Here is a 12,857-nt window from a genome sequence, read left to right as displayed (position 1 = left end):
CCACAAATCGTCAAAGGGGAAAAAAAAAAAAAAAAAAAAGAACGAAAGACGAAGCGAGCCTCGAGCCAGATCGCAAATCCAACGTTCCGCGCCTCCTTTAACGATCCTTATAAATCCTTAACAGCGGCGGGTTTATCGCCGTGACTGCCGACGGCGATCGGGTTGCGACTTTCGTAGTTGCGGGAACCGATCGGGCGCATACCGATCGCTGAACGGTCGTGAAAGGTGAAAAGAATGGTTTCCGAATGTTTTACGCGGAGCGTGTTTCCGAGAAGTCACATTCCATCGGAAAAATTTCGACTTGCTAAAAATAAGTCGTGATATCTGCAGTTATCACTCGAAATAAAATCCTTTAATTAGCTTGTTACATATTACACGAGGAAAGGAACGATTTTGCTGAAATACCTAAACCTATAGATACAGATCTGAAAATAATTTTGGAGCTCAAAATAATTATGTAAGCTCAAACTGGTTGCTATAGAATGTCAAAACTTTGTGTAATATTGCTTGAGTTTCCTATGTAATTATTTTGATCCAACAAATTTATTTTCATATCCATTTCCACGTAGAGAAAAATATTCTATTAACATTTAAAACATTTTTCTCAGTGTACCTACATTTTTAGATACGTGAGCAAAATCGTTATTTCCGTGTATAATATAACGAGTTAATTAAATCAATTATCTAATTAAAATTTTAGATACTTCAGTAAAATCATTCTTTCCGTTTTAGAAAATCAGTGTTCATGATATTGACTTGCTCGTTCCAGCACACCGTCTCAGCAACGCTTTAATCTAAAAGTTCACTCGCACTTTTTTAATTTTTGAGACAAAACCATTCAAAAGAGATATTTGTGCATATAAATGATCGAAAATTATCACGAAAATTATCAATGAAAATTCCTGTCGCTCGGTTTTCGCGGAATTTCGTATTCTCGATCAATCCGTTTACGTCGTACCGTTATTACCGGGAAGACAAACATCAACGAGAGTAACACTTGTCCTCGGTGTGAAGTTTCACGGGGTCAAGTGTCACGGAAGGTTCGCTCGGACGGATTAGTCTTCGACGACGCGATCTAGGAGGTCCGCTGTATCTCCCATCCGATCGAAAACCAGGACACGACTCGCCGTTTCTTCGTGCTAAGTCGAGCGCGTCGAAAGAATCTCTATACAGTTACCCGTGACATCGAGGCACTTCTCTCTAGCCCCAACGAACGGAATGTCCGTTCGCCCTGTCGACTCGTCTTCCGTCATTCTACGCAACGCAAAATTCGTTGCAGAAGATAGATTGGAAGACTCATCCCAAATACGATAGATACTTGATATCGAGGAATAACAATCTTAATCTCAGAATATAGGTATATAATTTTCTGCATAATGCTACATTTTTAACGATATCTGAAGTTTGTATAGACACTATAATTATTCAAAATTTTAACTTTCTCTTGAATAATATCTCCTTATATAATATATGATAGACGATATCTTATTTATTAGTTAGTCCGCTTAAAAAAAATTTAAAAAGTATGACATTTTTATAAAATTATGGTATCTCTTATTCACAGATATAATACTACGTGAGAAATTGAAATTCATTTTCTGGAAATTAGAGAGTAAAAGTATTTTCATTTAACTGCATTATACGACTGCATATTCCAACCGAATGTTGTGAGGCACAACTGAGAAGTTATCAATGTTATCATACCTATATGAGCTTGAGTCAGTCTAATGAACTGACAAATGAACTCAAACTCTAGTGATGCAGCTAACAACTCCACCTGCTTTCACTATACGAATGTGGAATAAAAGTAAAAACATTTGCCTCTTTGAAATGTTTAACTTTTCCTCGCTAACTGTTCTCGTTCTCGTGCTGATATATATGTATAAGTTAGCAACGTGTATTCGAATTAACGGCCAGGAGTAAATATAGAGCGGCCACCCAATGTGTGTGCAACTAATGTAACCTATGGTGGGGAAGATTCCGCTTGCATCGTTTCCCTCTTTTTGTCTGCACAGTGAGCGCATCCTCCTTTTTCCATCTCGTGGAGATTTATCCTATATTCCTTGCTCGCTCTATCCGTTTTCCACGCGCCGCAGTGTGAAAGTTTACGTCGTACTTCTACCATACGAAAGATCGCCTCCGTTCGAGAATAATTAAATCGATGCTCTTTTCTACGATGATTTTTTTCATACTGATTCATTTCCCTCTACTGTTACAATGCGTTTTAAAGAAATTTCTTAACTAATTCGATTTAATGTCATCAGTTAATTAAATATTTACTGCTAGTAAAAATGTTCACTTAATACTATTCAAAGAAATTTGTATTAAGATTTGATAATTTTTTTCAGTGTACAAAATAAAAATTCATACATTTATCTTTATTTCTTCGTAAAATATACTTCTTCATCTGGATTTTTATCTTCCTATAAGTATCTATATATTCCTCTTTCCTGCATTTATGACTTTTATCTTCACAACGGTAAAACGTATAGTATACAAAGAGAACTTTTACTGTATAAATATATTACATCATAATAAAAGCAAGAGAAGAACAAAATATTGCATCCACAAAAGAAATAAAAGAATGTAAAGTATGCATGACAATCACTTACCTTGTACCCACAGCTGCTCGACCTTGCTGTTGACTTGTGCGGACTTGAGAGCGACGCAGAGGATCGCCAGTGCGAGGACGGCCACGAAGAGCACCTTTCCGGCATGCCTTTGCAGAAAGTAGCCCAACTGGCTCAGCTGATCTTGCAATCGCGCCCTGAACCATACCGCTGATCTTTGACCATCAGCCTTTCCCTGGAAAGAAGATCGAAAATTGATGACGTCATTGCGTAATTACATGTATGGTTAACAAAAATTTTGCGATGCACATTTAACTCTGTTCCACATTCACTAAGAGATTTCTCAACGTATGATTTCTCAATAGTTCTTCTTGCTCTTCGCGAAACAAATCGGTAGAATTACATATGCGATGTAAACGAAAATATACACTTCTTAACCGTCCAGCGTTGACACACAGTGTAGGATCCTGTTGGATTCTCAGTAAATTATGACTTTCTTTATTAAAAATGTCAAACAATTCTCTTCTCCTATTTAAATGCAAATTTAGATTATTTTTATTAAAGTATGCTAGTATTCGTTCTCTTTAAAATTATGATTTATGTCATTTTGGTTCCTTAAAATTAATTAACATAAATTACCTATTAATTAAAAGAGACATTAAATGGGTCTTACAGTGTCAGTGACTGTTACAGATTTTGGCGTTAGCTCTGAATGATGGAATATTACAGAAAAATTTGATCGCCGAGTACACGCGTACTGACAACATATCATATACTTTCACGTGTCACGTTTTTTAGCAGACTGGTATATGATAACGTCGTCAATAATTCCATCACGGAGCTTTTTTCCGAACCGGCTCAAATTTTTATCTCTGCGAAAAAGAGAGAGCGCCTTATGATAAATCTCCATCGAGATATTCTACGAATCGTCGCCAATTTTGGTGCGACCTGTATTCCAGAATAATTCCGCGGGCATTACGCGGGATAAGAACGAGTGCAGCAGCCGGTTTCCGGGAAAAATCGGTGAATGCACTCATCGCCGAGAGTGAGAACGGAGGGAGGGGGAAGAGGCAGGGGAGGCGAGCGCGTTGGGGCCTTTAAATTCGACGCGTGGGTTTGTAGAACGACAAGCGGTGGAAATGAGAAAAAGCGAGAGTGAGACAGAGAAGGTCAGTGAAGGAGGAACGTGGACAAGGGGAGGGGGGTGAAGATGGCGGTTCGGACTTTTAGAGCGAGGTTACGGCTGCTTAAACAAAACTGAGGAAATAAGAGAGAGAATACAGAGAAAAAAGGAGAAGGTACGAAGAGAGGGGTAATCGTACAAGGAGAGTCAGGGCCTTACGGGGAGGAGAGGAGGGAAGGAAAGCCGGGCTTGTGTGCAACATTGCAAGCGGCAACGTTGCACACTACCTGGTAGCCGCTCTGACAATATGGACCACCCGCAACAATACCTATCTTTCGAGTCGAGACGGAACGAAAAGGATGCCTAATTCAGAAAGAGACGAGAAAAGAGAGAAAGAGAGAAGTCGAAGTCTGCCTATTACCTTCTCACTTGATGCCTAAATAAACAAACACGGGGTTCAATTTGTGACAAACAAGTATTTACCTATAAGTAGTCGACCTATATCTATAGTCCCAAGGATTAGGATTTTACTCTACACACGCCAGCGCCAATAATTCTATTATTACACAAGCTATATTATGTAATCGTATTCTATCAGTTTTTTTTTCACGAAATTATCGAAATCGTATAAATTAAAAAAAAAAAAAAAAAAAAAAAAAAAAAAAAAAAAAAAAAAAAAAAAAAAAAAAAAAAAAAAAAACGTCACTTAGCTGCTCAATGTCCATTTCTATATCAAATGTAGATTGACTTTATTTTTTTTTATCCTCTTCTAATTCTTAAAACTAGAAAAAGACAAAAAGTTAGGTAAACAAAGATCAAAGTCAATCCACATTAGTAGAAACAGGGGCTGAAACGCCGAGAGAACGCGTAACGTAAGACAAGAGACCCACGATAGCTATAAAATTATTTATGAGTGGACGTGTGTATCGGAAGAGAGCAAAAGGATCTATAATGCCGCCCTTTTGCACCGCGGATACAGTTATGTTTTAAGAGAGTAACACGCTCGCGCGCAGCTGACGGACGAAAATATGAATTGCTCGCGGGCACGTATCTCGGAGCGGTAGCCGCGTCCGGGTATCGGATAGCAAGGTTTTCCAGCCAATTAACTCTCGTGGCGCGGGCCCGTGACTCGACACAAGCGAACGGGAGGAGGGGTTGAGAGGGGCCCGAGTAATTCTAGACGTGCGGACAATCCGCGTCCACCACATGGTGTGGATCCACTGCGCTACGCGCCCTATCCGAGTTTCGCGTTTCCGCGTGACTTTTGGTCCCGCGTTTTCCTCGAAAAGATGTGGGTATTAGGTAGGTAAGTATGTCGCGCAGTCTGAAACATATATATATTTACTTAAATACATATAGATATATTATTTCAACATCTCTCTAATTTTAATAGTAATTGGCGTTTACTTATACACAATTAGTTGACACGAAAATAATTTTGTTTGAATTGTCAAAATAATTATGTCGAATGCTTGAATCGATCGCTTAGAATTTCTTGTAATACTGCCATCAATGTCTAAACGTTTCACTAATAATTATTTCAATGGTCCAAAATTATTTTCAGATCTGTATTTAGCTAAATTTTTAGGTACAGCGAAACCGTCCTTCCCATACGTAGTTTCAAATTTACAAGGTACAAAGATATACATATATACACGATATCACTCCCAAAGTTGACTCCGAACTCGGGAATCTGCCACTAAAGTTACGATCGGGAGTTGCGAGACACCCTGTATACCATCTCTCGGAGCACACACCGGTATTTTCACCGACCGTTTCGAGAAAGAAACCGAAAGGACGAAGAAGAAGAAGAAGAAGAAGAAGAAGTAAAAGGAAGTCGAGACGCCACGAGTCGCTCTCGAGACGTCTATATAGCGTCCACACACGCGGCAGCACGCGAGAGAGGGAAACAGGAGGGTGGACCAAGCGAGGAGGACGAGGAAAGGAGAGACGAAGGGAGGGAGGGAGGGAGGGGGGGGGACAAAGATGGTTCCCCCCTTTTTCCCGTAAGTGGTCTCTCTCTCTCTCTCTCTCTCTCTCACCGCGGGGCCTTATGGGGTTTCTCCCGGCGATGGGCAGTATCTACATATTACAAGCTCGCGGCGCGGAGACCACCGTCGTTGACATAAGATCCTGTTATGCTGTCTGCTATCTCTCGGCGCAGCTCGTGTCGCGCCATAAAAAACATTAAAAGTACGAGTAACATAAATTCGTTAAGCGCGGCGGCGGCGGCGGCGGTGGCGGCGGTCGCCTCGCTTCTCTCGCGAGAGTGCCCTCCTCGAGAGACGAGCGCTGATCGTCCGCTCGGAACACTCTCACCCTCTTCACCTCGTCGGGGCTCTTTGTGTCTCCTCCATCTCCACTCTCGTTGCGATTCTCTTATTTTATTGCCCGTCGATTATACCGTCGACACAATACACAATCATCGATTTTAAACTTGGATTACACTGTTAGATATCAAAGGAGCAATCGTAACCCAATCCCTTGAATTAAATGACATTTTGTTATTATTAACTTTCATATGTGTCAAAATGTAAATCAATCTATTTTTCTACGATTAGCTTCAAAATAAATCTTGCCCATATTAACGTATGCATTTAGTAGATAATAAACTGAATTTGTGTGAGTTCAGTTTAATACATTTTCTCAAATTGTTCGACTCCCATTGTTTTAGTCAAATTAACGATATATAGAAATGATTATTTTCAAATACAGAACTGATTAAAAATGACTCAAATTGAGTATAATTTGAGATTACGCATTTAACAGTGTAGTCGTACGATTGCAAGGAAAATCTAAAGATAAATAAAAGAGACATCATTCTTTCCTTCCCATCAAAGATACTGAAGGGGTGTTAAAAGTTCACAAAGCTAAAAAAAACTTATCACATCCGCTGAAAATTAGCACAATTCGCAAACCGTCATATGTTCGCGTGTGTCTTTCTTTTTAGTTTTCGTTTCTTTCAATCGCGCGCCGTGAATTCCAGAATACTCCGTGTGCGCGTGCACGTAACTCACCGCGGTACGCCATGCCGGATAAACGAAGAGATTCTTGCGGTAGGTACGGCTCGAAAGTGTCCGCAAGAAACTCGATCCGGTCGGCGCTCTAATCGACCGGAGAATTCCACAGCGATGTCTATTCGAAAGGGAAATTCAAAGGTCGAATTGCGGATAGTAACGAACTTTCGAGACAGTGATAATCGTAAGTATTCCGTTCTTCCTCGCCCCTTTTATTTCAACGGCACGACCAACCTCATTGTAAAGTTATCATTCTATTTCTAATACTTCAATATATAATTTTGATATCCTCAAGGAATTCTAGAGTACTAATAAATTTAGAAAAAAATTCAACAATATATTATGAATAATGACATTCTTATAGGCCTACTATAAATTTAAAAAAATTCTGGAGAGTAAAAAATAGATGTTTAAAAACGTATAGATCAAAAGTTTGGAGACACTTTTTAAAAATTGGCAGTTTTGATTTCAAATTTAATATAATTCAGTCATTGAATCTAAAGATTTAAAAGAATTATTGCTAAAAATCACATTGTTATGGATGTTTGAATAAAAAGTAAAACTATCAATTTTTGAAAATTAAGTATGTCCAAATTTTTGGCTTGAAATGTATGAGTATAAAATTCATATTTTCTTATACGGAAATTAACAGGTCTTCTGATTTTGATTCCAGTTAAAACACTTTTCCATAAGATTCGTGAAGAACAATTGCATAAAAATTACTAGAAAAATAGAGAGAAATTCCGAAAATTAAAAGGGCAAAAAAAGTTTTCTCTGAAAAATCAATCGGACACGGGGATTTTCGTGATAATAATGTTGTAACCCTAAAGAAACGATCGGTGCCTCGAGAAAAGGACGTGAATCGAATCGATCTTTTAACACGAAATTGTGAGTGCAAGGAGAGCTCTATTTGAACTTTCTAAGGACTTTAGACACGCGCATGTATATACAACGGGAGCCAGGTACAGGACATCGTACGACGGGCGGAAGATGAAAGGCGTCCGAACGACGCCGACTCGTGTGGGCGTGTATCCTTCAGCAAGGATGAAAGGGACAGACCGACCCCTAGGCGCATCGATGTCCGGCACACTCCTCCCTCCTCGACTATTCTTTATGAAACTTGAGGAAAAGCGTGACGGTCGGTGTCTTTCAGATTTTCACGTGTTAAGAACGCGTGAAAGCTTCCTGCTATTTGATGAAAGTTGAACTCATATATGAGAAAGCTCCTAAGATTGACATTTTGCACCTGTGCGAATCCACCGAACTTCAGGGTAATCATCATGTAACTTTTTGACTTTTTTTCACTGGGCCTCCTAGGGCGAAAAGTGAAAGATGTCTCCATTACCTTAGGATTACACAGGGCTATTTCGGTCAACTCCGATTAACTCAAATCGACGATCGGAATAGAATTACGATTCTCTAATACACAGTTCGTTGTTCTTTTAATGTTTTTTCAATACATTAAATATATTTTCTATTAATTAATTTAGTAGTTTTGTTCGAATTATTGAATAAAATAGTGCCGATTAAATTAATTGGAGTTAGTCGAAATAGCCCTCAGGCGTACCTATAGATTTGTTCTTTTTACTGAACTGGTGCACAGAGTGCAATAAGTTGAAGTGAAACAGATATGTTTGTTTCATTTCAACTTACTGCACTGTGTGTATCAGTTAGGCAGTGCAGGCAAAAAAAACCAAATTATTTATTTGCCGATATTATTTGCTGATACAAAACTTTCCAACTTATTTATATTTCGTTGATTTTTCATTGAAATTAATTGATACTAGCAATTTTATTATACAGTTTACGTAATAAGAGCACACTCCATTTAATTTTGTCAACAAATTAACATTGTAAAAAAAGATTTATAATAACTTTTAATTAATATGATCGATAGCTCCTTGAAAACTTTTCACCTGTCACATTTTCCTTTTAGGAAAAAAGTTACATGATTGTTACCTATCTGTTTTTATCGTAAAAAAAATACGTCGGATTCCTGGCCAAAAAGTTTTTAACTTGCAAAATTTTATAATTAATTCTGATGATTAAAAATATGATTATTAATTATTATCTATTTTGATTTTCATAAAAAAAAGGGAAATCAGCGAGGAAAGTTAAGGCGAATTAATTGCTTAATAACGGATATCTTTATTAGATTTTATGAATATTTCATTAAAATTTTTTACATTAGGAAAAGGAAGGCGAAAAACAAAACTCTTTTAAATACATTAACGCTGATTAAAATTAATAACTTCAATCGTCTAGCGTGTTATTTGAAGATGATCTTTCGTGTACCATAATTCATGTAATGAGATAGTTACTCTCCTTATTCTAACGTATAATTTTCCATAATCATATGTTACATAAAATTTCTTCGTGATATTGCCTGATATTCAGAGTGCGAAATATTCGGGGCAGATTGAAAAATTAAAACAAACAATAGACAATTTTCTTGACAATGTATAATTATTTTTTATTACTATTTTATTACCATATAAATAAGACGACAATGTATTGTGTAAGCATCACACACACGGTCACTTTAAATTTCAATTATAATTTGTTGACAGAATTGAGTCGAGTGTTCTTATTACACAAAATGTATGTAATAAAATTAACTTCGATAAAAAATCAATGAAATATAAATGATTTGAAGAGTTTTGCATCAAGTAAATAATATACGCGCCTGGGTAATCCTAAGGTAAACACGGATCACAGGTGTTGGTACGGTTTTTACCTAAAAGAAGATGCAACCGCATTCCCCGTCAGACTATGGAGAGGTAAACTTCTCGGAAAAGTAGAATTAAACTGTTTGCCTTCCCTTTTCTCCCCGTCCTTGAATTGCTTCCAAGGGGAAGAGGGACCTCTTCGTCTGTCCCAGTTCCGTGACTCACTCTGTATGCACATTTCACAACTACCGTGTGTCTTCACAACAACAAAATCTAGATTAAATCTTGTTTAACGAAAATTTACAGAGAAATATTTTTATTGTGAATCTCTAAAATTGTCAATATTAAATCTTTTAAACCGGAGAAAATAAAATATGTAGGCCATATGCGAGAAATACGAGTTTAAAGTCCACTTAATTCGTACGAATTTAAGTGTTGTCTAATTATTAATAAACAAAAAATGAATTCAAGATTTCAAGTTTACTGAAGTTAATGTTAATTAAGCTTAACAAAGATAATGAGAGATGCACGGAAAGTACATTAAATACGTTAAAATGTTAAATAAATGTTAAAAAAATCCAGCCAATTTTCGTCTTCCGGTCTGTTCGATAGGACATTCTGGGACACCCTGTACACGAGTTTCCATGGGTCGCCTTCGAGGCGGTATGCGCGCCGCACGTCTCCACCCTCTCGTAGGTATTATTAGTGTTGGAAGTCTCTCACACGTAGTGTCGGCGCCCTTTAATCTCACTCTCACACATACGCGCGTGCGTGAATACCCGGTATTGTGGAGCCGCACCGAAGACGACCGCTTTCAGCTGCTAGAAATTAAGACACAGATTACGGAATAGTGCGCCCGTACGCTATTTCGTGCCGCTGGAATTCAGCATTTATCTTCGATCGTGATCTTTACGGGCGATCGTCTCGGATCAGCGGTGGCAACGAGCGATGCGTGTGCTGAGAGTCGGTCGATAGATTTCCGTCGTAAACGTCGCGCTCGATCGACGACATTTAAAATCGTCGGATCTCCGAATCGATCCTGTTAGATCATTAACGATAAGTATCTTTATATTCCATTCTTGAGATTTTATTACGAATTTTATTATAGGTAAAGTTGTTTCTTATTCGTATAATAAAATTTTATTTTTGAATATTAATTCGACAGATGTATCTTCTGTAATTAATATAAATTTAAATTGTAAAAATTAATGTTTTATTCCTCCTTTTTAAAATTTTTCAAGTGGAATTCTAAAAAGTGATAAGGAAGGTCAATTGAGCCAGCGTTAAAACAAAATGACTCAATCAATTTTTTTAAGAATAAGATATTTCATTATTATTTAGAATTGAACTCCACTTTTAAGATTTTAGAGAGTAATAATATTATCAATTCAGAGATCCACACACAATGATTTTTTACGTTGATCGAGTACAATATTTTGAAAAGCAAAATATACATATTTATAAAAAAAATATTCATAAAAATATAAGTTCCCGTTTAATTGCAATCAGTAATATTCAAAATCATGATGAACCAACGGTAAATATATTTACCGTATCATAACAATCGATAACGAATTGTCGCGCGAAATGTACGAACACCGAGATGCAGCAGGTCGAGGCCAGTACCCCGTGGTTGAATCGTTCCTCGTGAACGTAAACAAATTGGAGTAAATGAACTCCGGCGCGCGAGCTCGTATGTGTGACGCAGTGATGATAACGGATCCACGTATTCTGTAAACATTCGGGCTACGCCGCGCCGGCGAGCGCGCGCGTGCGCGCGCACGTACGTATACACGCTTGCGTGCGATGCAAGGCCAAGGTTGATTCGACGCGATCGAGTTGCATTCTCAATGAGAATAAATCAATTTTGATCAGTGCGCGTTCGGCGCTGCGTTTGGATCGTTCCGTTAAAAGCGAAACTTCACTGTCAGATTTTATTATCGAACCAATCGAGAATAGGCACTTCCGGGAATTTTCGAATGCAATTATACGCAAAGAAGCTTTTACATCGCGAGAAGACAAGGATCGAACGAAGTTAAACTTCTATTAAACTTGTTTTAAATTGTTGTAATAAGTATTACAGCGATCAAATGTTTCTGTTTGCTTACTTAGTGAGCTTCACAACAAATATTTTATTATGTCTAAAAATTCATGAAATCTTATAATATTAATATCTGTAACTTAGACACCTGTTTTACATTCGTAAAGTTTTCTTGTATAAATGTACGACAGAGCAATTAGTAGCAAAAAAATTATGACTTCTCCAATATCAACCTCATACAAAAATGAAATGTTTCAAATTGTAATAAAAATAATTTTCGCTTGAAGAATAAAGTAAATATAAGTAAATTAACTGTCCGTCTTAGAGGGACAGTTAAAATTTCAACAGTCAAAGTTTTTCCCTCTATATTTTGATGTATAAAGAGCAATATAATATCTATATATTCAAAAACGTTTAGAATACAGGATAGAAATATAAAATAATAAGAAAAATGTTTTCCGATTTTTCATAATTGATTTAGTAGAAGAAATTTGTCACTGGCGTGAAAAGACGGACGGTGCAGACGACGTTAGTGAAAAACAGCGATGCAGACGGAGGGTTAATAATATAATTATAAGATATAATTACGATAAGATATAATTCGCAAAGTACATTCTAATTATTTTGGAATTACATCTTATCTTACCTTTAAACACATTATTAACACAATCACGGAGGCTTGTAGACAATTTACTTTACATTGGATCTTTCAATTAATTGAATCGCTTTTTTATCCTTTTTCTCGATAGCCATTCTCATCCTTATCTAAAATCGTTCTCATAAATATTCAAGATTAATCAACAGAGGAACTTTGACACGTAATAAATTAAATAAAGATTATAATTAAATTTCTTTAATAAAATTAAATCAACGAAAACATGTGTAATTTTATTCTCTTTCTCCGCATTAAAATATTATTTATTTTATCGATGTAAAGAAGTGCCTTTATCGAGCTAATTGCTCTAAATTAAGTCGACTCTCAAGGAGACGAGACGAGGTGCACAACGACAACGTCAAAAACCGGGTTGATGGCATTATTTTCGACGGAACACGCCATGCTTCCACATGCACGCGCTCTCTTCAATACTCTCCGGCACCGACGAAACTAATTCATCACGTTCCATTATCATCCCGCACATAAATCCTTCCGGAGGAGTCAGTCTCTCTTCTTTGTGGAGGAGAAAAAGACGAAGAAAAGGAAACACGCCCGTATGCATGCGTCTCCGCACGTACGACGCACGCACGCACGCACGCACGCACGCACACGCGCGCACACTCGCCTTGTGGAGGCCGGGGCCACTGACTCACTGACTCATTCGGCATAAACGCGAAGCACGAAGAGGCTCTTCTTCGGGCCGAGCCGCCTCGTCGGGACGAAAAGTGGAGCATCGACCTCGAATTTTTGTCTTTTTATCTCCCTCCCCTACCCCCACCCCC

At 37.7% G+C, this 12,857-nt stretch overlaps 1 protein-coding gene across 1 annotated transcript in view; it reads right to left on the bottom strand.

Moving 5' to 3' along the window:
• The window catches only part of ptc (protein patched), a 43,480-nt gene that overhangs the window by 26,506 nt on the left and 4,117 nt on the right, over positions 1 to 12,857 (bottom strand). The window contains exon 2 of the mRNA XM_018537939.1: positions 2,613 to 2,805. Coding sequence (XP_018393441.1) covers positions 2,613 to 2,805 — 193 coding nt within the window. The remainder of the gene's footprint in view (positions 1 to 2,612; positions 2,806 to 12,857) is intronic.

The sequence above is a fragment of the Cyphomyrmex costatus genome, unplaced genomic scaffold (genome assembly GCF_001594065.2).
Source record: "Cyphomyrmex costatus isolate MS0001 unplaced genomic scaffold, Ccosl1.0 scaffold101, whole genome shotgun sequence".
Taxonomy (NCBI): domain Eukaryota; kingdom Metazoa; phylum Arthropoda; class Insecta; order Hymenoptera; family Formicidae; genus Cyphomyrmex; species Cyphomyrmex costatus.
Note: the sequence above shows the minus strand (reverse complement) of the source record. Positions and strands in the feature narration are given on the sequence as shown.